The sequence below is a fragment of the Apodemus sylvaticus genome, chromosome 22 (assembly GCF_947179515.1).
Source record: "Apodemus sylvaticus chromosome 22, mApoSyl1.1, whole genome shotgun sequence".
NCBI classification, from domain to species: Eukaryota; Metazoa; Chordata; class Mammalia; order Rodentia; family Muridae; genus Apodemus; species Apodemus sylvaticus.
In genome coordinates, this window is record NC_067493.1 from 34,921,038 (window position 1) to 34,944,576 (window position 23,539).

Genomic DNA, 23,539 nt, shown 5'->3' on the forward strand with positions numbered 1-23,539 from the left:
CAATCTCAGCCTGTGCACCTGGCACAGCAGCCATAAACAAAAATGGGGCTGGGGACATAGCTCGGTTGGTAGAACGTTTGCCTAGGACACACGAAGCTCTGGGTTCGAGTCCCAGCGCTACATAAACTGGGAGTGGTGTTATCTCAACATTCCGAAGGGAGAAGCAGAAAGATGGGGAGTTCAGGGTCATCATCAGCTATATAATGAAGCTAAGAGCAACCTGAGCTACATGAGACCCTGTCTGAGAGGGAGGGAGGGACAGATGGACAGACAGACAGACAGACAGACAGACGGACAGATTTATTTATTTATTTATTTATTTATTTATTTATTTATTTATTTATTTATTTTGCAGCAAGGGCTTGGGCCAGGTGTGATGACTTATGTTTATAAGCCCAGCACTAAAAAGACTGAGGCAGGAGAATTGCTCACAGTTTGAAGCATAACCTACGTAGTAGGGTTTGTGCCAGGCAGATCTGCATAGCAAGTTGGGTTTTTTTGTTGTTTGTTTGTTGTTTTTGAGACAGGGTTTTTCTATATAGCCCTGAAACTCACTCTGTAGACCAGGCTGACCTCGAACTCAGAAATCTGCCTGCCTCTGCCTCCCAAGTGCTGGGATTACAGGCGTGCACCACCACTGCCCGGCTAAAACATTTTTTTTTTGACATGTTATTGCCGGGGGCAGGGACATATGGGTGACCATCAAAAAAACCAACTTGGGAGCATGGGTTGCTTCAACTGTGTGCATCCTGGGGACGGGAACTCCGGTCTCCCGGCTTGGCAGTGACCACTCTGCTGAGCCATCTTGTTGGCCCATACATCAGTTTTTGAGACTGCCCCAGGGATGGATTAGAAATTCCCACACGCCCGATTTCCTAGAAAAATCCTTAACTAAAGTCAGGGGCAGGAGCCCATTGATGCAGATTCAGAGACCCCTGGAGAGATGCAGGCCTGTTTGTCCCTCAGCCCCGACCAGAGACACAGGGGCCAGGTTCCTGGGTCTCCTGCATGGGGACAGAAATGGTCCTTCTCCTCCTTCTCAAAAGGTGCCGATTTTTGTATGGTCCTTCCTTCCCCCATGCTCGTGGCAGCCCCAGTCTTGACGCCCCATTTGCATCTTTGGGCAGTCAGCCAAGTCCCCCAGTTACTGTCTCCCCGAGGGAAATGAGGGCTTATTTATATCTGCGTGAGATGGTAGTCCTAGCCCACACATCTGGTTCCCATGGTGATGCATCTCATGCCAGAAAACCAAAACAAGTCTTTCAAGGCATCATGAGGTGGGGGGGGGGGAGGACAGCTCCTTGTCAAAGTGACTGCCACGCAAGAGCCTGGGTTCAGTTCCCTAGCGATACAGCAGGCATGGCCACACGGGTCTGTGACCCCAGTGCAGACTGTGCAAGTCCTGCACATCCCCAGAGCTCCCTGGCCAGACAGTCTATCCAGTTAGGACCACCAGGTCCAGTGAGACATCCTGCCTCAAAAGGTGAACCCCAGGTGTGGTGGCATACACCTTGTACCCCAGCCCTGGGGAGACATAAGCAGGTGGATCTCTGTTCACTCAAGGCCAGTCTAGTCTCCAGAGAGTTCAGGATAGGCAGGGCTACATAGTGAGAGCTTGTCCCCACTCAAAAAAAAAAAAAAAAAAAAAAAAAAAAACCCAAACAAACTAAAACAACACTAACGAGTCCACCACAACAAAAAGAATGGGGAGTGTAATAGAGGAGGGAGTCACCCCGATGTAGTTCTGGGGGATGGCTCAGTGGGTTAAGAATGATTTTGCCTCAAATATGAGGAGCCGTGTTCAAATCCCCGGCACCCGTGTGGAGCTGGGTATGGCCACATGCTGGTAATCCTGGTGTTGGAGCGATGGGGCAGAGTGAGGAGGATTGCTCAGACTCCCTGGCCTCCAGTCTAGCGTCAGGGTCGTCAAGACACCCTGTCTCAAGGGAATAAGGCAGAGAGCGATGGGGTCAGACGCCCCGTGTCCTCTTCTGTATGTACGCGCATGCACACACACACCATCAAACTAGCCTGCCTCGTGCACACTCACGTGCATATATACACTCACAAACACGCAAACACACCATCAAACTGTGGCCTCCCACACTCACATATTCATACATGGTGTGCAAGCTCAAACAGTTTTTTTGGGTTTTTTTCCCCCCAATTTGAAATAAGGCATCCTGGGAGCTGTGTTCACCAGGGGCCTGGGTGCGGGTCCCAGCATTGTGTAACGTCGCTTTCGGACCTCAGCTGCCTCCTGGGGACACGGCCCATGAGCGGTAGTGAACCCCATTTGTAAATGTCAGGATGAGGTAGGGCCGTGCCCCTGTCCTCTGCTTGTTTGGCATGTGTATAGGTGAACATGAGTCCCCGAAGGGCGTGTCTGACTCCTGCAGAGGGGAGCCTGGGGTCCTTCTACATCTGTGGGCAGCCCAGGAAATGCATGCCGGGACCTCAGCTCTCAGCTTTGAGTTGGTGAAGAGGAAGGGCCCGGGTCTTCCTCGTCCCCTTTGCTGACACAGGGCCACATGGCAGAGTATTCCCAGTGAAGAGCCGCTGTCTTGACTTGGTATTTTGAGGCAAGGTCTCGCCATGTAGCCTAGGCTGTTCTTGACCTCCCAGGGCTGTGCTCCCCCTCACCAGGCGTAGACTATTGTCCCGTGTTTTCCATGGACATCCTGAGAGGCGGGAGGCTCGTGTTCAGCCCTGTAGGCCTCCCAAAAGTTCTGCCTCTCCTCAAGTACCTCCATCATCTGAGCCGTAACTGGCCTGGCACACATGTGCTCGCTCGCCTTTGTGCATATACATCTGTGTGTGTGTGTGTGTGTGTGTGTGTGTGTGTGTGTGTGTCTGTGTGTGTGTCTGTGTGTCTGTGTGGGTGTGTGTGGGGGGAACCAAGGGACCTCTCCCATTAAGCAAGGGCTCTACCACTGAGCCACGCCCACAGCCCCTCCCTGGGGGATTCTAGGCAAGGGCTCTACCACTGAGCCACGCCCCCAACCCTTTACTGGGGGATTCTAGGCAGGGGCTCTACCACTGAGCCACGCCCCTAGCCCTTCACTGGAGGATTCTAGGCAGAGGCTCTGCCACTGAGCCACACCCCCTAGCCCCTCCCTGGGGAATTCTAGGCAGGGGCTCTACCACTGAGCCACGCCCCCAGCCCTTCACTGGGGGATTCTAGGCAGGGGCTCTACCACTGAGCCACACCCCAGCCCCTCCCTGGGGGATTCTAGGCAGGGGCTCTACCACTGAGCCACGCCCCCAGCCCCTCCCTGGGGGATTCTAGGCAGGGGCTCTACCACTGAGCCACGCCCCCAGCCCTTCCCTGGGGGATTCTAGGCAGAGGCTCTACCACTGAGCCACGCCCCCTAGCCCCTCCCTGGGGGATTCTAGGCAGGGGCTCTACCACTGAGCTATCTCCTTGGCCCCAAAAGCTCATCTCTACCTCTTTTCTTCCCTGCAGGAAGGTGGAGGACCTGCAGTTCCGGGTAGAAGAAGAATCCATCACCAAGGGAGACTTGGAGGTAACGTGACGTTCTCCACCGCTCACTTCGCACCGTGGGCCGAATCCTTGCCATGGGAAATGGTCTTGGTGTTCAGGCAGCAAGCCTGCACCTCCTTGGGGAAGCCTGGGTGCTTGCAATGGAAACGTTAGGGAGAATGAAAAGCCTCCGCCTTGGAGGGATGGAGGAGAGGCAGACCTTGGGGCATCTGATATTAGAAGTGGGCTTGGTTGTGTTCCAGGAATACAGGGGACCCCAAGTTGGCAGTTGAAGAGAGTCAAGAAAGAGTATAGGTCTTTGCCTAACAACATAGGAGCCAGACTCCCGGGATCACTGACACAGGGCTGGCTTGAAAAAGCAGTTAGGATCACAAGAATTTATGTGCAACAGAACTAGGGCTCACTGGCCTGGGCTATCTCAATCTCAGCTGGCAGAGCGCTCACCTAGCACTCAAGAAACCCTAGGTTCACGTTGTTCCGATACCACATAAACCAGGACTGGTGTCACAAGCCTGTTACCACAGCACTTGGGAAGTGGAAGAAGAATGATCTGAGTTCAAGGTATATAGCGAGTTTAGGGCTAGCCTGGGCTACATGAATGAAGGAAGGAAGGAAGGAAGGAAGGAAGGAAGAAAGGAAAGAAGGAAGGAAGGAAAGGAAAGCTCAAGAGAAACTACCCCTGTACCCTTACCATTTTGCCACCTGTACCCATGGTATGGATACACAACAGGATTGTTCCTAGTTCATAAACACACTGTGACTTAGGTCCCAGAGGGCCTCAGGCCCACTGAGGGGGCATCTAGCCCTGCCCCTGAGGCCTGCAGAGACCTGTGGGGTCAAGAGGCTACCCTTGGCCACCTTTCCTGATGTGTCTCTTGATGCTTCCTGGGAAAGGAAAAGGAAGAACTCTCTGGAATGGCCAGGTGATGGAGGGATACTGTGTCAATCCCGGGGTGGGGGTGGGGGAAGCTTATTTAAATGCCAGGGGTCTGCACTTGTGTCTGTTTCCCAAGTTCCTGAGGGACCTTAGAAGTCACAGCCATAGGTCTTTTCTGGGTTCAACTCGGATTGATCTGGGTCTGGTGGCACCCTAGCTTTCTAGGGTAGATGAGGCAAGATGATTACAAGCTCAAGGCTAGCCTGGGCTATGTACCAAGTCTACATCAACCAGCATGTTTTTAGCAAGACCCTGTCTGGAAGAAAGCAAAAAGGGGGCTGGAGATGTCGCTCAGTCGGTAGAATGCCTGCTAGCGTGTGCGAAGCTCTGGGTTCAAATCACAGCACGGTAGTGCACGCCAGTAACCCCACCATAGGGAGGTGGAGGCAGGAGGCTAGAAACTGAAGTCATCCTTGGCTACATGGCAAATTCAAGGCTGGTGTGGTTAGTGGAGTTCTAAGCCAGGCGGGTCTGCATAGTAAGACCCTGTCTTATAAATAACTAGGAAAGCTGGGCATGGCGGTCAGGCCTGTAATCCCAGCCCTCAGGAGACAGATGCAGGAGGATCAGGAGTTCAAGGCCAGCCTTGGCTATGCAGTGAGTTTGAGGCTAGTCTGGGATAAATGGATAAATTAGACTCAGAAAAGAAAAGAGGAAAGGAAAGGGGGGAAAAAAGTCAAGTATCCTTACCCAGCCTAAAGCTGTTGTGATTTGTGTTCTTGTCACAGCTGAAGGGACAGCACAGGTGGTTATGTCTGGCTTATCTGAACAGCAGTCCCCCTGTAGGGCACAGATGGGTGGCTTGAGGGGAGAGGGGGGCTGCCAGAGCTGAGCCCTCTTCACCTGCTCCCATCAACAGACCTTAGCGATGGAGGATGACAGAGGAAATGCGCACATGCGCACCCCCCACGGGCAGATCAAGGGGCTGGAGTCAGGGTGGTGTCAGGTGCTCACAGACCCTTGGCGACTCCGGGTCAGCCTGTCTTGTCTGCCGCCTGTCTGTCTGTGACTTCTACTACACTACATCTGCTCCTTCTTCCAGCCTGCCAGATTGCTACCACACAAGTTATCCCCTGAAGAGAATCTGATTGGTCCTAGGGCCGCCAATGGGCTGGCAGGCATGGAGGCAGGGAGACAGCACAGGACAGGACAAACTGTGTTACCCAGCCAGTTTAACCAGAAAGGCTGTCACATCCTGTTTTTATATTTTATATTTTATTTTTTTAGTCTAAAGACTAAATTGTGACCATATTCATAGCAATTCCAGAATGTGAATTGAGGTAAAGTCAATTTGTCCCCCCCCCCCCCCCCACACACACACACATTTGGTTGGGATTGGGTTTTTTGACACTACCTGGGCTGGCCTGGAACTCAGAATTCTCCTGCCTCCACCTGTAGGTGCTAGAGTTACAGGATTGTAGCCACCTTGCCTGTCTTCCGCAACCATCTTAGAAGACAAACCAAGAGGCTATAGGGATAGCTCAGTGGCTAAAAGTACTTACTACAGTTCCAAGAACTCGGGTCCCAGATGGCTCCCTACCTCCTAGATCTCCAGCTACGAGAGTTGCAGCACACGTGTGCACACACACACACACACACACACACACACACACGGAGACACGCCTCTGCTCACACACGCACAAATAAAAACAAATCTTTTAAAAAGTCAGAACTGGGACCAGAGAGATTGCTCTGCAGTTAAGAGCACTTGCTGTCCTTTTAGAGGACCTGAATTTTGCTCCCAGCACCCGCAGGATGCTTCACAACCATCTGTAACTCCAGTTTCAGGGGATCGGATTTTTTTCTGGTCTCTGCACATACATGGTATTATGCATTCATGCGGGAAATACATTTACACACATAAAATAAATACATGGATCTAAAAACATACAGGTTAAAACCAAGGGCTGAGGATATGGCTCAGCAGTAGGTGACTTACCCAGAAACTCAAACTGGGGGGTCTGGGGACATGATTCAGCTGCACCTGGCTAGAACTCCCCAGTTAGGGTGCCAGGATGCGGCTCATGGATAGAGAGCCTGAGTTTGGGTCCCTAGCACTCTCCACTCTCATTAAAAACCGGCATGGCAGCCAGGCGGTGGTGGTGCACACCTTTAATCCCAGTGCTTGGGAGGCAAAGGCTGGTGGATCTCTGAGTTGGAGGCCAGCCTGGTCTACAGAGTAAGTTCCAGGACAGCCTGGACTATACAGAGAAACCCTGTCTCAAAAAAAAAAAAAAAAAAACAAAATGGGCGTGGCACTGCATAACCTTGTTGCTGAGATAAACCAGTAGACTTAGCTCCAGGGAGATCCAGTCTCAAAAACAGGGCGATATACTAGGGCGATAAACCCATATACTAGGGTGGCACACACCTTTAATCCCAGCACTTGGGAGGCAAAGGTAGGAAGGTCTCTCTTTTTCTCTTTCTCTGTAAGTTTGAAGCCAGCCTGGTCTTCTGCAACCTGGTGAGTTTCAGGACAGCCAGGGCTATGCAGAGAAACCCCGCCTTGAACTACACACACACACACACACACACACACACACACACAATCACTCGACATCCACCTCTGGTCTCTACGTGCATATGAACACACAACATCAAAACTGAAAGCCTAAACCCTGTCCCAAAAAGAACACTTGGTCCCTTTGGGCTGGGTTACCCCATCTTCTCCCGTCTTCATGACTAAACCCATCATGGCTCATAAAGTCTCCCCTCGCTCTTCCTCTGCTGACCCGCTGCCATTACATGCCAGGGTTCCAGTCTTTCAGTCTCCTTGGCTGCCACTTCTTGGCTGGCATCTAAGTATGAGCTCTGCCGTCCAAGCCCCGCACACCCCTTCCGGACTTGCTCCAGGGTTTTGTGTGTGCGTGTGCACGTGTGTGTGTGTGTGTGTGTGTGTGTGTGTGTGTGTGGTCGCTTTAACCTATATTCCTCTAAGGGTGAGCTGCACCCTCCCCTCTCTGGAGACAAACCTAGTTTCCAGTCTGGTCTCCTAGGGTTCCCCAGGGTACGCGTCCTCTCCGCCTCCCTGCTGACTTGCAGAGATCCATCATGGGCCGTCCAAGTGCCAGCCCTGTGCCACCCAGAGAATGTCGTGCTTTGTTCTCGAATGAAATGGGTGTTGTAAAGAGGGGACAAAAGTGCCCTTGTACTTTCAGAGACCAGGCGTCCTCTGCAGAATCTGGGAAGGGGGAGGGAGGGGGAGGGGCGCCACCAAGCCAGGCTCTGGGAAGGGCAATGGGCGTTTGCCCCGGTGTCCACCCAGGAGGCCTGCCTGAGGAGACTCAAGATGGCGTGAGTTGAGTTAGCCAGGCATGGTGGCCCATTCCTGTCATCCCAGGGCTAGGGAGGCTGAGGCAGAAGGATTGCAGGTTCAAGGGCATCCTGGATTGCATACTGAGTTCCGGGCCAAGCTGGGCATGGTACAGTCTTCATACTTGGGAAGTGGGGGGCCAGCCTTAGCAACATAGTGAGTGCCTATCTCGTAAAACTAAACCAGACAGAAGTCCAGAGTCAGGGCTACAGGCTAGACTGGGATACACAGTGGGTTTTAGGACAGCCTTGGCTATATAGCAAAACTCTGAGAATCCCCAAAAAGAAAACAGATGGAACAGTGCATACCCTAAATCCTAGCACTCAGGAGGTAGCAGCATGTGGATAATATGTGAACCCCAAGCCTAGACAGGGCACTCGGGGCCCCCGGGGTTATATAGTGACTAAAGAAGGGGCTTAAGGTGGCTCAGCAGGTAAAGGTGCTTGCTACCAAACCTGATGCCCAGAATTTGATCCCCAGAACCCACATGGTGGAAGGGAAGAACCTGCTCCTTCTAACTGCCCTCATATGCACTGTGGCATGTGTGCATTGGCGCGTGCACATGTGCACACGCACACACATACACACACAACGCACACACACACATCCATACATACGTACGTACATACACACACGTGCACACACATACATACACACACACACACACGCATGCACATACATATGCACACACACATGCATACACACATGTACATACACACACGTGTGCGCATGCACATGCATACACATACACACATACACAGGCACACACACACAGATACACATGCACATACACACACGCACACACACAAGCATACACACAACACACACATGTACATACACACCCATACACACACACACACTAAATGAATAAATAAAACGTACCTAACAAAAAAAAAGGGGAAGAAACTGGGGTACCCTCTGCGTTAACAGAGGCTGGCAAGGGATGGTTCCCACAGCCTCCTCTGTCCTGAACATGCCCCCAGCTAGGCCACAATGATGGCGGGCGCCCCGCCCCGTCACGCACCCCCCTTCTGAGACCTCTCTCTCTTCCCCAAGCAGTTCCGGCTCATTGAGCTGTTTTCAGTCTTGTTCACGGAAGATGACGCCTCCTCTCTCTCTCTCTCTTTTTCCTTCTCACGCCCTTTCTTTCTTTCTCCAACTTCCTGCACCCTGGATCCCTTTCCCCACGTCCCCGCCTTCCCCATCCCTCCCCCACCCCGCCCCGCCCTGGGTGGAGCAGACCCAGACCCAGCTGGAGCACGCGCGCATTGGGGAGCTGGAGCAGAGCCTGCTATTGGAGAAGGCGCAGGCCGAGCGGCTGCTCAGAGAATTAGCGGATAACAGGGTAAACCGTGCCCGCCACCGCCACCCACCCGGGCAGCGCCTCGGCCCCTCGATGCCCCCTTTGCTCTTTAAATCATTTCCTCTGCCACCATAATGGTCGCTCTTAGGATTGCTTTGTTGAGGCCCCTCCGAGCTCCCCTCTGGGACGGAAGTTGAGATTCAGAGTCAGACTCACAGTGGCCACGTGGTGCTCTTAGGAAAGGGGGTCTTGGTCCTCGGGGATTACTTTTAAGTTCATGGTTCCTTGAGCGGAGGTGTCTCTGCGAGACCTTCCCTCCAGCCCATTGCTGCAGAGAAGGCTTCTGGGAGTCTGCTCCTTACTTGGGTGGGCGTGGCTTCCTTGATGGGACTGCAGACCCAGAGTGCTCTAACCTGGAGGACTCTTAAGATGGCAGCAGAGAGCCAACCTGGAGGACCTGAGGCTCAAGAAGTGGGGCTTTATGTGTCGGGGTATCCCCAGAGGTTGAGATGACGTCAGCCTCCGAATCCAGTGTGTGTTAGGGAGGCCCTGAGAAACTCCGTTTGGGAGAACAGTCCAGTCAGTCCTAGGATGTGGCTCTATGTCCTGTCCGCCAGGGCCGGCTGGCTTCCCCATACCTGTTGTACATGCACTGTACATACGTCCAAAGAGCTGGCCAGCCCAGCTAGAGCTCTCCTAGGAGGAATTTGACCAGGCAGCAAACGCCGATCAGGAAAACCACCCTGCAGAAAGTTGGAGGCTTGTGGCAAGGGCTCAGTCTCTACATAGTGGCCCTAGCACTGTGTAGAGCATGTGGGCGTGGCTTCATGTGCACGGGGGCCATTACCAGGTGATCATGGGCACTCGGGTACCAGAATGCCACGTGCAGGAGACTCACTAGATGGTTTAGCGCCCGCTAGACAGGCCCCTCGATCTACAGCTCCACCAGACTGCAAGTCAGAAGAAGCTTATCCAGCTGAGCATGGTGGTGTATACCTGTAATCCCAGCCCTTGGGAGGCTGAGGCAGGAGGACTGCCGAGATATGCATGCACATAAAGCATTAGCTTCGAGCTAGTCCTCTAAACTCAAACCCCCCTCTTGGGCAGTGATGTGTTCTAAGCCACGGGGACATTTGGCTCACCCCATCATTTGGGGTACAATAGGGTCCCCGGGAAGAGCCAGTACCCAGTTAGGGATAGGCACCTCCCTATTATCTGACTGCCCCGTCCCCCATCGTGACTGGCCTGTCCCCATCACGGATCCTTGGTTACTGATTTTCTCTCTCTCCTGCTAGCTGACCACAGTGGCTGAGAAATCTCGGGTGCTGCAGCTAGAGGAAGAGTTGAGCCTGCGGCGTGGTGAGATCCAAGAGCTTCAACACTGTCTCCTCCAGTCAGGCCCGCCACCGCCGGACCACCCCGAGGCCGCGGAGACCCTGCGGCTGCGAGAGCGGCTGCTGTCGGCCAGCAAGGAACACCAGCGAGACAGCAGCCTGCTCCAGGACAAGTATGAACACATGCTAAAGACCTACCAGGCGGAGGTGGACAAGCTCCGGGCGGCCAACGAGAAGTATGCTCAGGAGGTGGCGGACCTCAAGACCAAGGTCCAGCAGGCCACCACGGAGAACATGGGGCTCATGGACAACTGGAAATCCAAGCTGGACTCGCTGGCCTCGGATCACCAGAAATCCCTGGAGGACCTGAAAGCCACGCTGAACTCTGGCCCAGGCGCCCAGCAGAAGGAGATTGGAGAGCTGAAAGCCCTGGTGGAGGGCATCAAGATGGAGCACCAGCTGGAGTTAGGTAACCTGCAGGCCAAACACGACTTGGAGACGGCCATGCACGGGAAGGAGAAGGAGGGCCTGCGGCAGAAGCTGCAAGAGGCCCAGGAGGAGCTGGCCGGGCTGCAGCAGCACTGGAGGACGCAGCTGGAGGAGCAGGCCAGCCGGCACCGGCTGGAGCTGCAGGAAGCCCAGGACCAATGTCGGGACGCCCAGCTGCGCGTGCAGGAGCTGGAGGGACTGGATGTGGAATACCGCGGCCAGGCTCAGGCCATCGAGTTCCTCAAGGAGCAGATCTCGCTGGCTGAAAAGAAGATTCTGGATTACGAGATGCTGCAGAGGGCCGAAGCCCAGAGCAGGCAGGAAGCCGAACGGCTGCGGGAAAAGCTGCTGGTGGCTGAGAATAGACTCCAGGCTGTCGAGTCCCTGTGCTCAGCCCAGCACGGCCATGTAGGCTGCGTTCGCTCTCCCCGTGGGGCTCAGGGGGGAGGGGCCGGGAGGGCGTGGCCTCTGCGTGCAGGTTCGGGAGCTAACCATGGTGGGGGGCGCTCAGAGGAAGAGCTTCCGGCTCCCTCTGTCAGAGCCATGGGGATCATCGGGACCACTGTAGTCTGAGAGGACCCCACTTGATCCTTCATACACAGGCTTTGAGAGCCATTGAAGGCGCCATTTTGCTAGCCCCTGAGCCCTGATTGGCCTAGACTTGATAGGTGGCAAGTTCAAGGCCGGCCTCAGTAGCTTAATGAGATTCTGTTTCAAAGATGATTTTTTAAAAATGAGCTGAGACTGCGGCTTGTGCTAGAGCTCTAGAATGCTACCCTAGCATAGGTCCTCAGTTTCCTCCCCAGCACTGACAAAACAAATACACAACGGTCTATGGAACGGGCTGCCCAGAGCCTCCTGCTGCTCTCCGGTACCCAGTACTCGGGTACCGCCCGCAAGAGAAACTGCTCCTCCCAGGTCCTTGTCTTATCAGACACTCACCGAGGACTCAAAGATGTCTCTTCATCTTCTAGAAAGGTCACAGCCACCATGACCCATTTTGTCCCAAGTCTAGAAATGCCCCTTGCTCCAGATGAACTGCCCCGTTGGTCCCCGAGGGATGTCAGGGATGTAGAAAACCCTGCCCATTCTAGCAAGCCCAGAAAGGATGTTCTAACTGTCTCTGAGCTTCGTCTCCTGCATTGGTCCATTTCAAGGTTTATTATGTTTAACCACGCATGGACATGCACGTGTGGAGTACCAGTGCCCACGGAAGCCAGAGGCTCCAGGGACCCTGGAGCTGGAGTTCCGAGTGCCTGGGAGCCACACTCAAGGAGTCTGCAAGTGCAGTGCACACTCTCAACGACCGAGCCATGTCTCCAGCCCCCATAGATAACCCATTTAAAAACCTTACAAGGCGAGCTCCAGCTCGGCTATTTAATCCATGCACGGTATCTCTGCAGTGTGGTGGTTAGGGAACCAAGTGTCTGTAGCTCTAGGTCTTATATGAAAGAACATCTTCCTGCCTTGTGTCTACAGTATTCTATAGTTGCTTTTCTCTCAGGAAGAAACTTTCTTTTTCTTATTTGTTGGTCTGAGATAGGGTCTTGTGTAGTCCAGGCTGGGCCTTAAACTCATTCTGTAGCCCAGGATAACCCTAAATTCTTGATCCTCTTGTCTATAGCTCTCACGTGCTAAGATTACAGATTTGAGCCTCACCATATTCCACCTTGCTGACACGTGTGTGTGTGTGTGTGTGTGTGTGTGTGTGTGTGCATGCTCACGTGTGTCTATGGGTGCATATGTGTGGAGGTCAGAGGTCAACCTCTTTGTACCATCTACTTGTTTTTTGACACAGTTTAACAGACCTGGAGCATGTGACATCGCAGGTTAGGTTGGCCACCTGTCGCCAGGCATTGGCCTCTCTCTGCTTCCCAGTGCTTGGATGACAAGTGTGCCCCACTGTGTCTGGCTTTCTGTATGTGGGCTGGGGACCAGACTCACGCCCTGCTGCGTGCAAGGCAAGGCTTTTACCGCGTCAGTCAGCTCCCCAGCGCCTCAGCGTTTCTTCTTCAATCAGCTTTTTCTTCCTCGGCTTCTGAGTTTACTATTAAATAGGTATTGTAAAGAAGGTAGTTAAGGAAGTCCCCAGATGGGCCATCCACGCTCTGTTGTATGCATTGAGTGCTTGTTTTATGATTGGAGCATCAAGGCTGTCGTCCGGGAAAAGATTCCCGAGGCAGATCTCAAAAAAAAAAAAGAGATTTTAATATATTTTTAACCAAGAATTTAGCCAAACCAGACCTGGTGACGGAGTACTGTAATTTCTAGCTACTGAGGAAGCTGTGGCAGGAGGATCACAATCTTGAGGCTGGCTTGAGCTACGGAATGAGTTGAAAGTCAATTTATTCGAAAAACCAAAAAAGAAAAAAAAAAGAAAAAGAAAAAAAGAAAGTCAATTTATATGTTATAATGAGTCCATAGGGAAAATGAAAAATTAGTAGGGCTGGGGGCGTGGCTCAGTGGTGGAGCCCCTGCCTAGAATCCCCCAATGAGGAGCTGGGGGCGTGGCTCAGTGGTAGAGCCCCTGCCTAGAATCCCCCAATGAGGGGCTGGGGGCGTGGCTCAGTGGTAGAGCACCTGCCTAGAATCCCCCAATGAGGGGCTGGGGGCGTGGCTCAGTGGTAGAGCACCTGCCTAGAATCCCCCAATGAGGGGTTGGGGGCGTGGCTCAGTTGTGGCGCACCTGCCTAATATGGAAAAGGTCCTAAATTTCATCCCCTACTCCTTAATCCCCCAAACAGCAGTCCAGGGCAGCAGGGAGTCCTGCAGGGCAGCTGGAAGCCAACTGGTCGCTTCCCTTTTTTCCAGGAGAGGGGTTGAAGTATGTTTGCTCCCCCTGCTGGCATATTGGGTCCCTGCATCCCCAAGGTCCCCTTTTGCAGGTTGAGGTGTGGCCTGGGTAGGGTGGCAGGCGTGTCCCCTTACAAAACTGTCCTTTCAGGTGATCGAGGCCAACGACCTTTCTGAGGAGAAGATTCGGATGAAGGAGACTGTGGAGGGTGAGTAGCCTTGGGTAGGAGTCCAGGCTTCGTGGAAGGCTCGCTTGGTGCCACCTGGGCGCCGACTCACGAGGTCCCATGAGAGGAGTGTCAGTGAGAGTCGCCCGCTGCGTGCAGTCACCCCTCCAGGAGAGGGTGCTGAGGGATCAGGAAGGAACGGTGTCTCAAGAGCCACCTTCCCACCTGGAGGCGTCGGTGCACACCTGCACACCATTAATCCAAGGTCCTGAGTCGCAGGGGCAGGCGATCTGTGTTTGAGGCCAGCTTTGTCTACAGAGTGAGTTCCAGGACAGCCAGGGCTACACAGAGAAACTCTGTCTCAAACCCCCTTCTTCCCCCCCCCCCCACCCCACAAAAAAAAAATAGATATAAACTAGCCAGGCACGCACTAGGGAGGCTTAGACAAGACTTCCATGAGTTCAAGGTTAGCCTGGGCTACATATTGAGACCCTGTCTCAAAAAATAATCATGTCAGATAGGGTTCCCATGAGATCAAGTTTAACTTGGACTATATCGCAAAATTCTATTTCAAATAAAGTAGATCTGAGTTGGGGGCAGAGGGCGTGTCTCGGTGCAGTGCTTGCTGGCTTGCATGGAGCCCTGGGTTCTATCCCCAGAACCACCCGAAACCGGGCCTGGTGATGTAGCCTGTGATCCTAGCACTTGGGAAGTAGAGGCAGGAGAAGCAGAAGTTCAGGGTCACCCTCGGGTGTGTAATATGTTTGAGGCAGCCTGGGCTATCTGAAAGAGATGGTTGATAATTAACTAACTAACTTGAGAACCATCATTTTTGATGTTTTTGAACATTGTCCTGATTGGCGTGGGAAGAAGCCCAGCCCCGGCTCCTATTTCTGGCTCCGTGGCCTCCATCTTTATTTCACTGGTCTCCATCCTCTGCTTGAGGAAGCCACAGAGGTGGAGACCTGTGTTCCCTAAGCCGTGCGCTGCTGAAGATGAGAAAGCCTTTGGCCTGCAGGCTGAGTGTGACCCCTTTTAGGGCCCCCCCCAGGAAGGGCCACCCCTCACGCACTCTGTTGGCCTTTGGATGTTCAGGGGTCCCCATGTTTCCTTTCTCTCCTAGGCCTGCAGGACAAGCTGAACAAGAAGGACAAAGAGGTGACAGCCTTGACCTCCCAGATGGACATGCTCAGGACCCAAGTAAGTGGTAAGTCTCCCTCCCTAGGGGCAGAGGTTGGGCGTTGGTGGAGGTTGGCTCTGTGGCTCCGCAGGTCCAGCTGAGCTGGCCTACCTGCTTGAGACCCGTACCTGAGCGGGCAGATGTGTGCAAACACTGCCACTTTCCCAGAGCCAACTGAGTCCATGCCCCTAGGTGCCACCAAGTTGTCTCTGTGGCCTTCTCACGGGCTTCTTCCACACAGTCGCCCCTAATCCCCAGGACAGATAGCATGAACTGCAGGAAGCCTGGCATGGGACTGTGGACCCGGAATCCCAGCACTCAGGAGGTAGAGGCAAGAGGATCAGGAAGAGTTGAGGCTATCTCAAAATTCTGGGGCTAGCCTGGGCTACATAAGACCAGGTCTCAAAAGAAATAGATCATAGAACGTGAGCCACAGCCACAAGCAAAATACACAAAGAAGGCCCAGGACAGGTCAGAAGTCTGGAATGGGTAACAATGGGACTCATTAATTCAAAGTGCCCTTGATGTTGTTCCTGTGGGGTAGTCCCTCTCCCCTCTTTCTTCCAGTCCTGGTAACATTTACTTGACCTCACAGAGGTCAGTGGACTCTAGACTCTCCCAAGGCCACTGTGAAGACTTAGCTTTAGCTCTTGTCTTGCCTGGATAGCAGTGTAGATACCCACAGCGACCTGCCGTGCACTGCCACCCCGCAGAACCAGGGACTCTGGCTTGGGAGGATCGGTCTACTTTGTGTAGCTGTCGAAAACTGTTCGTTTGGCTAACACTTCCGGGCTGTAGTCCCTCATCGAAGGAAGTCAGGGCAGAAACTCAAGCCAGAGGCTAAAGCAGAAACCACAGGAAGCTTCCTTGCTGGCTTGGTAGCTGTCTGCTGCACTGTGAACTTTGTTGTATAGCCCGGGACCACCTGTCTAGGGAATGGTGCCGCCCACGGTGGACCACCTGTCTAGGGAATGGTGCCGCCCACGGTGGGCTGAGCCCACTGTGTCAATTAGCAGTCAGAACAGTCCTCACAAACACACCACAGAGCAACCTGATAAAGATAATTACCCAACTGCGATTCTGTTTTCAGTTGGTTCTAGGCTGTCTCCATGCTAACTAGGATACTGCTTTTTTTTCTATTTCCTCTTTTCTGAGGCAGAGTCTCATGAGGTCACAGCAGGTCCTGAATTCCCAGCGTAGCTGAGGATGACCTTAAACTTCTAATCCTCCTCCTGCCTCCCAAGTGTTGAGATGACAGGTGTGCACTGCCACACCCAGTTTATGTGATGGATGGAACCCAGGGCTTCATACGTGCTAGGCGGTCACTCCACTAACTGGGCCATGTCACCAGACTTGACACTTTTTCTTGTTTGTTTTGGACGCGGTCTCTCTAGCCTAGACTGGCCTAAAACTCACTATGTAGTCACTGTGGCTTTGAACTCATAATGGCGAAGCTTAGCACTGCCTGCCTCTTGGGGTGGCATTACTGTCATCTCCCACCCTGGCCAGACCAGCCTCTCATTGGTGTTTGAGACACCTGAAACCCAGGTTGTCCCAGAACTGGCCTTGCATCCCAGACCCTCCCGCTTCCGCATCTGAGGTGCCTGACCGCAGGCAGTAGAACCTGGGGCGTCTGATTTGCTGGGGCCAGCGCTCTCCACACTGAGCCACACTCCCAGTTTCCCTCTGTGTTTGAAGTCTCTCCTTTCCCCTTGGCTTCCCCCAGCTCTAGAAAACAAGTGCAAATCAGGAGAGAAGAAGATAGATTCTCTCCTGAAGGAGAAGAGGCGCCTAGAGGCGGAGCTGGAGGCCGTGTCAAGGAAGACCCATGATGCCTCTGGCCAGCTGGTCCACATCAGCCAAGAGTTGCTGCGGAAGGAGAGGTGAGAGGTCCGGGGCTCGGCTCCTGAGGTTACCGAGTCCTTCTCTCTGTCTTCCTGTTGTCTTCTTATTTCTATTGCCCTCATTATTATTTTAATCTTTTTAGATGAGCTTCTTTTATGTATGTGAGTGTTTTGGCCTCCGTGTGTGTGTGTGTGTGTGTGTGTGTGTGTGTGTGTGTGTGTGTGTCTGTGTGCCCCAAGTGTGCCGGGTACTCTCAGAGGTCAGAAGAGGACATCAGGTCCCTGGGAATTTGAATTGCAGATGGTTGTGAGCTAACCCATGAGCACTGGGAATCGAACCTGGCTCTCCTACAATAGCAACCAGTGCTCTGAGGTGCTGAGCCATCTCTCCAGCCCCTCAGAGTCCTAACCACAGCGCTGCAAGCAGAGATGGTAGAGATGAGTGGTCCCCTAGCGTGGGTCTTACGGATGCCTCTCCACTTTCAAAATAATTAAATTTAGTCAGGGAACTTGTGTGTGTGTGTGTGTGTGTGTGTGTGTGTGTGTGTGTGTGTGTGAGAGAGAGAGAGAGAGAGAGAGAGAGAGTTGTTTATTTATGATCGTGTGTGTGCCTTACTATGTTCCGTGTGTATTCCGGTGCCTGTGGAAACCAGAAGGGGCTGTCAGATCCCCTGGATCTGGGGTTGCAGATGGTTGCAGGCATCCGTGTGACAGCTGAGACTCAAAGCCAGGGCCTCTGGAAGAACAGCCAGTGCTCGTATCCACTGAGCCATTTCTCGAGCGTTGACTTTGGCTTTCTTGAGACAAGCTCTTCCTGCAAACCCCAGGCTTGCCTCGAATTCCCTAGTCTTCCTTCCTGGGTGTCCCGTGTGCTGGGATTATAGGGGTGAGTCCTCAGGCCCAGTTAATCTAGCATAAGTAACAAAATGTTTTTCAGGTTTGTTTTTGTTTTGTTTTCATTTGTAAAAAATATAATAATAATAGCATTTATTTATTTATTTATTTATTTATTTATATTATTTGCCTATGGGGTGTTGTGCATGCCACAAAATGTGTGTGGGGCCAGAAGACTTAACTTGCAGTAGTAGTAAACTCTCTTTTTCTACTGAGCAGGCCCCTGGGATTGAACTTAGGTCGTCAGCCTTGGCTACAAGCACCCTGATGCACTGAGCCCTCTTGCCTGGCCTCCCTGACTTGAAATACCGTTCTCATTTATCTCTAAATCCAGCCTGGTGGCCTAGTATGCTCGTGCACGTGATCTCAGCATCCAGGAGGTTCGGGGGGGGGGGGGCTGCGGGGTGTGGCTGTGTTGGTAGCGAGGCTTCCTGGCATGCAGGACAATCCGAATCCTGTGCCCAGCACCACATACACCAGACATCATCCTCAAACTCAGGAGAGGGAGGCAGGAGGGTCAGGAATTCAAGGTACTACATAGAGAGTTGGAGGCCAGCCCAGGGGCACGAAACTGTCTCAAAACAAAAAGGGGAAAGGAAATAAAAAAACAAGAACAAAAACCAAAAACTCTAAAAAAAAATTACTGAGTCTCCGGAGATGTCTGCTCCTCCATGTGGTCCCGGTTTGACTCCCAGCACCTATATGGTGGCTCACAAGCATCTATACCTCCAGTTCCAAAGGGTCTGCGACACAGTCTTCAGCCTCTGAGGACACGAAGCATGCACTGGTGCACAGACATACATGAAGACCAAACAGCCTTATACATTAAAAAAACCCTCGAAAAACAAACAAACAACAAACAAAACCCAACGCTCTAAGAACAGCTAAATCCTCTTGATCATCCCACATCCAAATGCTGTTTCCTCTTGGGTGTGGCCCGCCCACGCCACATCCTCCTTGCTTGGCTCCGGTCACCATTGCCTTGTGGCTGGCGCCCCCTGGTGGTCATGGACCGCCAGCCACATGGCTCGTGCTGCAGAGCTGCCGAATTGATGCCGTTGTGATGTCCTGTGACTGTCTGCCCACTCCAGGAGTCTGAATGAGCTGCGGGTGTTGCTGTTAGAAGCCAATCGCCACTCCCCGGGGCCCGAGAGAGACCTGAGCCGTGAGGTACACAAAGCTGAGTGGAGGATAAAGGAACAAAAACTGAAGGATGACATCCGGGGCCTGCGTGAAAAGCTGACCGGGCTGGTACGTGCAGGCAGAGGGTGGGGGCGGGGAGAACGGGTTACCGGGGCTGTCCTGCTGCCAGGCTGAGGAGATCGGCGACCTCCTGGAGTCACAGTGGGGGGTTGAAGACTCAGTCCTCCGGGATCTCAAGCACGGAGCTGATGGAGGGCCGGAGTAGCCCCCTTTTAGACATCATAACCGAGTCTGCTCTGTCCAGAGCCAGAAAGGTAAAAATCAGTCATGCAGAGAGGGTTAAAAAAAATCCATGCGAGGAGGTGGGGTTTCTGTATCCAATCAGAAACCACGGTCTGGGCTCCTTGTTAAGGGGCGTCCATAGAGAGGTCAGTCAGGTGCTGAAGCTTCTTCTCCGGTGGAAACTTCTGGACTAGGAGCTGAGTTGCCGTGAGTGGGAATGGACGCAGGTCGTAACTGTGGCAGCATAGGACGGAACTGGTCCCACCCCTTCCCTTTCTGTTTGACATTTGCAGCCCAATGCTCCGGGCTGCCTCTGGCCATCTCTGGTGAATAGATTGGGTGGATAAAAGAGAATGGGCCTCTTTTTACCCCTACATTTTGGGGTGTGGGGGTTGGATGTGTTGTTTCTGTCCCTGGAGGGGCCCATGGGATAGCGGGGAAAGTGGATAATACAGGGTGCTCGGGGAGCCGAGGGAGTGTGGTCCAGTGGATAGAACAGAGCCCTGGGTTTTATACCCAGCACAACATGCAATCAGATGTAGTGGCCTGTGCCTGTAATCCCAGCACTGGGGACGTGGGTGTAGGAAGATCAGATGCTCAAGGTTATCCTCTGCTACATTGCAAGTTCTGTGCCAGCCTGGGCTTCATAAGACCCTGAAACGGAGCTCTTTAGCCATATGGGATCCATCTGGTTTCATATCTGCTCCCAGGTATGGGGCTATCAGGCCTAACTGCCCTGTCGGTGTTTGATGTCTGACTGGCTAAATGCCAACACACACATGCACCCCCAGGGTACTCGTGGCCTCTATGGCTCTGTGACACAGAAGGTCCCCAGCTGGTGGATTTCCCAGAAATGTTAGGTACAGGTAAAGAGGAGCTCCGATTTTTTTTTTACCGTGGGGTTCCGTGCTGGTGGACCGACCGAAAAGCTAGGAAGTAGGGGAAGAGCGTGGGGTCCCCGAGCCACAGGGAGCTCTGCATAGAAACGCAGAGCTTGACCTGAAGGCCAGCGTTGAGGGGCAGGGCCGGACAGGTCATCTTGGAATGCTTTGGTGGGAGACCAGAGTGGGGTGTACGGACGCTGACCATCGTGGTGGGGAGGGGAGACTTGGGGCCAGGCACAAGTGGTTGGGGGAAGGCTCACGTGAAATGAGAAATACTGTGGATCACTTGGCTCTGAGGGTTAAAGGATGGAGCGGGCAGTCTTAGATTCCAGGGCTTGAAGAGGTTGGAAAGTGAAGTCTGGGGGAGGGGGAGGTCCTTGCGTGGCACAAGCTCCACCCAGAAGGCAGGTGGGGCCCGATCCGTTTCCGATTAGCACCCACGGGGGAAGGTCACACACCCACAACCTCTGCCCTTGCAGGACAAGGAGAAGTCCCTGTCAGAGCAGAGACGCTACTCCCTCATTGACCCTGCTTCAGCCCCGGAGCTGCTGCGACTGCAGCATCAGTTGGTGAGCACGGAGGATGCCCTGCGAGACGCCCTGGACCAGGCCCAGCAGGTGGAGAGGCTGGTGGAGGCCCTCAGGGGCTGCTCAGACAGGACTCAGGTGAGCACACAAGGGGCTGTAGGCTCAGGAACCCCCAGTGCCAAACGGAAGACGACTCCATCCCGTCTGAAAGAAGAGAGTGTCCCAACACTGGATGCCCAGTCTGAAGGAGGGTGGCCCCATCCTTGAAACCAAAGTTTGTCATAAGAGACCCAGTCTAAAAGACTTTGGTTCCAAGCCTGGGAAAGATCGCTCCCCCTTGTGGTTATATGTGGAACTGCATCTGGCCGCCTGCTCAGTAGCTCCTCCTCCCCCCTCCCCTCACAGACCATCAGCAATTCCGGTTCTGCCAACGGAATCCACCAGCCAGACAAGGCCCACAAACAGGAGGTAAGCGCGCCAGCAGCCTCTCTAAGTCACCCAAGCCCGCAGCCTCTCAGAACAACCCTCCGGAAGTCACTAAATATACAAAGGGACAAAATGCTTCCTGTGTGGCTGTTCTGTCCCAGCTGGGCTGCTCGCTTAGAAGGTTCTAGCACTAGTGTATGCCATCAGAAATAGTCCTGCTTGTCTTTCTTTTCTTTTCTTTTTGTTTGTGTTTGTTTTTGTTTTTTCCCTGAGGTTCTGAGAATGGAACTCAGGGCCTTAGCATTGACTGCACCCCTGAGCCCCTCCCTGGGGGATTCTAGGCAGGGGCTCCACCACTGAGCCACGCCCCCAGCCCCTCCCTGGGGGATTCTAGGCAAGCCATATATACAGCTGAGCCACGCCCATAGCCCTTGGTTTTGGGAAACATAGTATCCTAGTCTAGGAACATCCATGTCCCCAGCTAGCTGTGTGACCTAGACAGGAGAGGCTGGTGTGAAGAAAAATCCAGCTTGCTCGTTGACTTTCCAGCTGTTCTGCACTCCCTGAGGGCCAGGCTTGGGAACAAGGACCTTTGAAGGCTGTTCCTAGCCAGGTATCCGAGTGTGGGGGTTGGTGTAGCAGAGTAGCCACCACCCTAGGAACTGCTGCCCAGACCACATGAGGGTTTGTTTTCCCAGCAACCTTGTAAGAAACATAGCTACCAGATGTGGAATCAAGGCTTGTACATGACTTCACACTTTGCAGATCCATCCTCTACAAAGACGCCTGGATTTCCTTGTAGACGCCAGGCTTTTCCTGCCACAGGGCCTTGACACATGCCATACCCTCTACCCAGCTCTCTCTCATCTGTGCATTCATTCTTCAGGACTCTTGATGCTCAAGCCATTGTTCTCCCTAGGACAAACACTGACCCCAAAGGACTCCGTGGACCGGCCCTACTCACACCAACCAGAAGCCCTGCCAGGCCTCCCAGCAGCGCCACCTCCAGGCAGGAGGCAGAACTGTCCCTTTGGAGATGAGACTGTGTTTGTAAGGATATTGTCCTCACTGCTGTGGACACGTCCTACCTGAACCCCCTGCCGGACCAGGAGGCTCCCACAGACACGGCCTTCCACAGAGCGCGGTACAGCGGGGCCCAGCCCTGGAGAACCTCTCTTGTCCCAAGGAGCTTCTTGAATTTGCAGAGGCCGAAGCGATCCAGTTGGGCCTCTCTTGGCCGCAGCAGGCTGCCCCGAGGCTTGTCAGGACACCTGGGTACTTCCCGCCTCCCTTCCCTTCTGGTGTCCCCAGGTCCCCTGCAGGCCCCCGAGGGATGGAGCAGGGCCCCTGCTTGGACACATAACGCACTACGAAGGGCTTCAGTCTCCAGAACCTAGGGAGGGATGCTTGACCCACATGCCGAGCCCCCTACACACGGGCCTCTCTGGCTAGGGAAGATTTGGGGGTGACGGGCTCCTTATTCCTCGGCACCACCCTAGTATGCGTTACCCACCTCCCATCTGCTGCCCAGACAGCGCTGAGCAGACAGCTTCAGTATTAGGTGAACACGCAAACCCACTCTTACCTTTACCTCGAGCTGGGACTGACTAGCTTGTGACTTAGAGCCAAGAACAGGTAGGAGCATTCATTGGAACAACGCGTCCATACGGTGTTTGGCCGGGTGAGAGGAATCTAACTGGTTCCCTTTACTTCTGGGAACCCCTGCCGCGTTACTCCAAAGACCCCAGCAACCCTCAGAGAGCCCAGTTTCCATCTTCCTAAGATTGGCCCAGGTAGCCTGTGTAAGCATCTCTAGGCACCAGCAGGTGGCGCTCACGCTCTTGTCCTTAGGGAGGAGCTGAATTAGCCCCCTCCGCCCAACCCCCTGCTTCCTGTCGGCTTTTGGGTAGCACTTGCCTTTAACGACAACATCCTACAGCCTAGAATTGACGCTTTAGTGGCCCATCTACAGAGCCGAATATTGCTCTTTCCAGCACAATCGGGCAGCTCACGGATTAGGAATTGACAGCCAAAGGCTCCCACCCACCGTAGGGACCAGAAGGGGCTGAGCCCCGCCCTGGAGTGGGCTTGCACCTGGTAGGTGTGCAAGAAGCCATGTCCCCATAAGCACTGGCCTTTGCCGGCCCCCTCAGCCTACCCGGTGTGGCCACCCAGCTGTGGCTCGGCCATTCCCACCCCTCCCCCCCAGTGGAATTGTGGAAGTGTGGCAAGTCCGTATTCGGACAATAAAGCTAGTGATTGAGGTACCGGACTCCTGCTGTTGCCTGCTCTGTCTTGGATGCCTTAGGGGCAGGAGGGGGTCCTTTCCTGTCAAGTGCCAGCACATTTTCATGCAAATAGAGGTGGAGGGCGGGCTGTGGGGTGTGGGGGGCGTGCTTTGGAAAGGCTGGATTCAAAGGAGATGTACTATGTCTCTAAGGATTAACACCCGATTTTGTCCTTGGGCTTCTTGTGCATACATGTACCTCAGTGCATATGCACGCGCAGGCACACACAC

General features: G+C 53.5%; 1 protein-coding gene across 2 annotated transcripts in view; it reads left to right on the forward strand.

Annotated features, from left to right (window-relative positions):
- The window catches only part of Clip2 (CAP-Gly domain containing linker protein 2), a 56,400-nt gene extending 33,107 nt beyond the window's left edge, over positions 1–23,293 (forward strand). The window contains exons 8-17 of one of the 2 annotated variants that reach the window (XM_052168099.1): positions 3,467–3,527; positions 8,996–9,100; positions 10,354–11,289; positions 13,826–13,883; positions 14,965–15,048; positions 16,748–16,904; positions 18,851–19,010; positions 20,548–20,733; positions 21,001–21,063; positions 21,941–23,293. In XM_052168099.1, the coding sequence (XP_052024059.1) occupies positions 3,467–3,527; positions 8,996–9,100; positions 10,354–11,289; positions 13,826–13,883; positions 14,965–15,048; positions 16,748–16,904; positions 18,851–19,010; positions 20,548–20,733; positions 21,001–21,063; positions 21,941–21,952 (1,822 nt within the window). In that variant the 3' untranslated portion in view covers positions 21,953–23,293. The remainder of the gene's footprint in view (positions 1–3,466; positions 3,528–8,995; positions 9,101–10,353; positions 11,290–13,825; positions 13,884–14,964; positions 15,049–16,747; positions 16,905–18,850; positions 19,011–20,547; positions 20,734–21,000; positions 21,064–21,940) is intronic. The other variant, XM_052168100.1, reaches the window with a different exon arrangement.
- Positions 23,294–23,539: the final 246 nt, after the last annotated feature.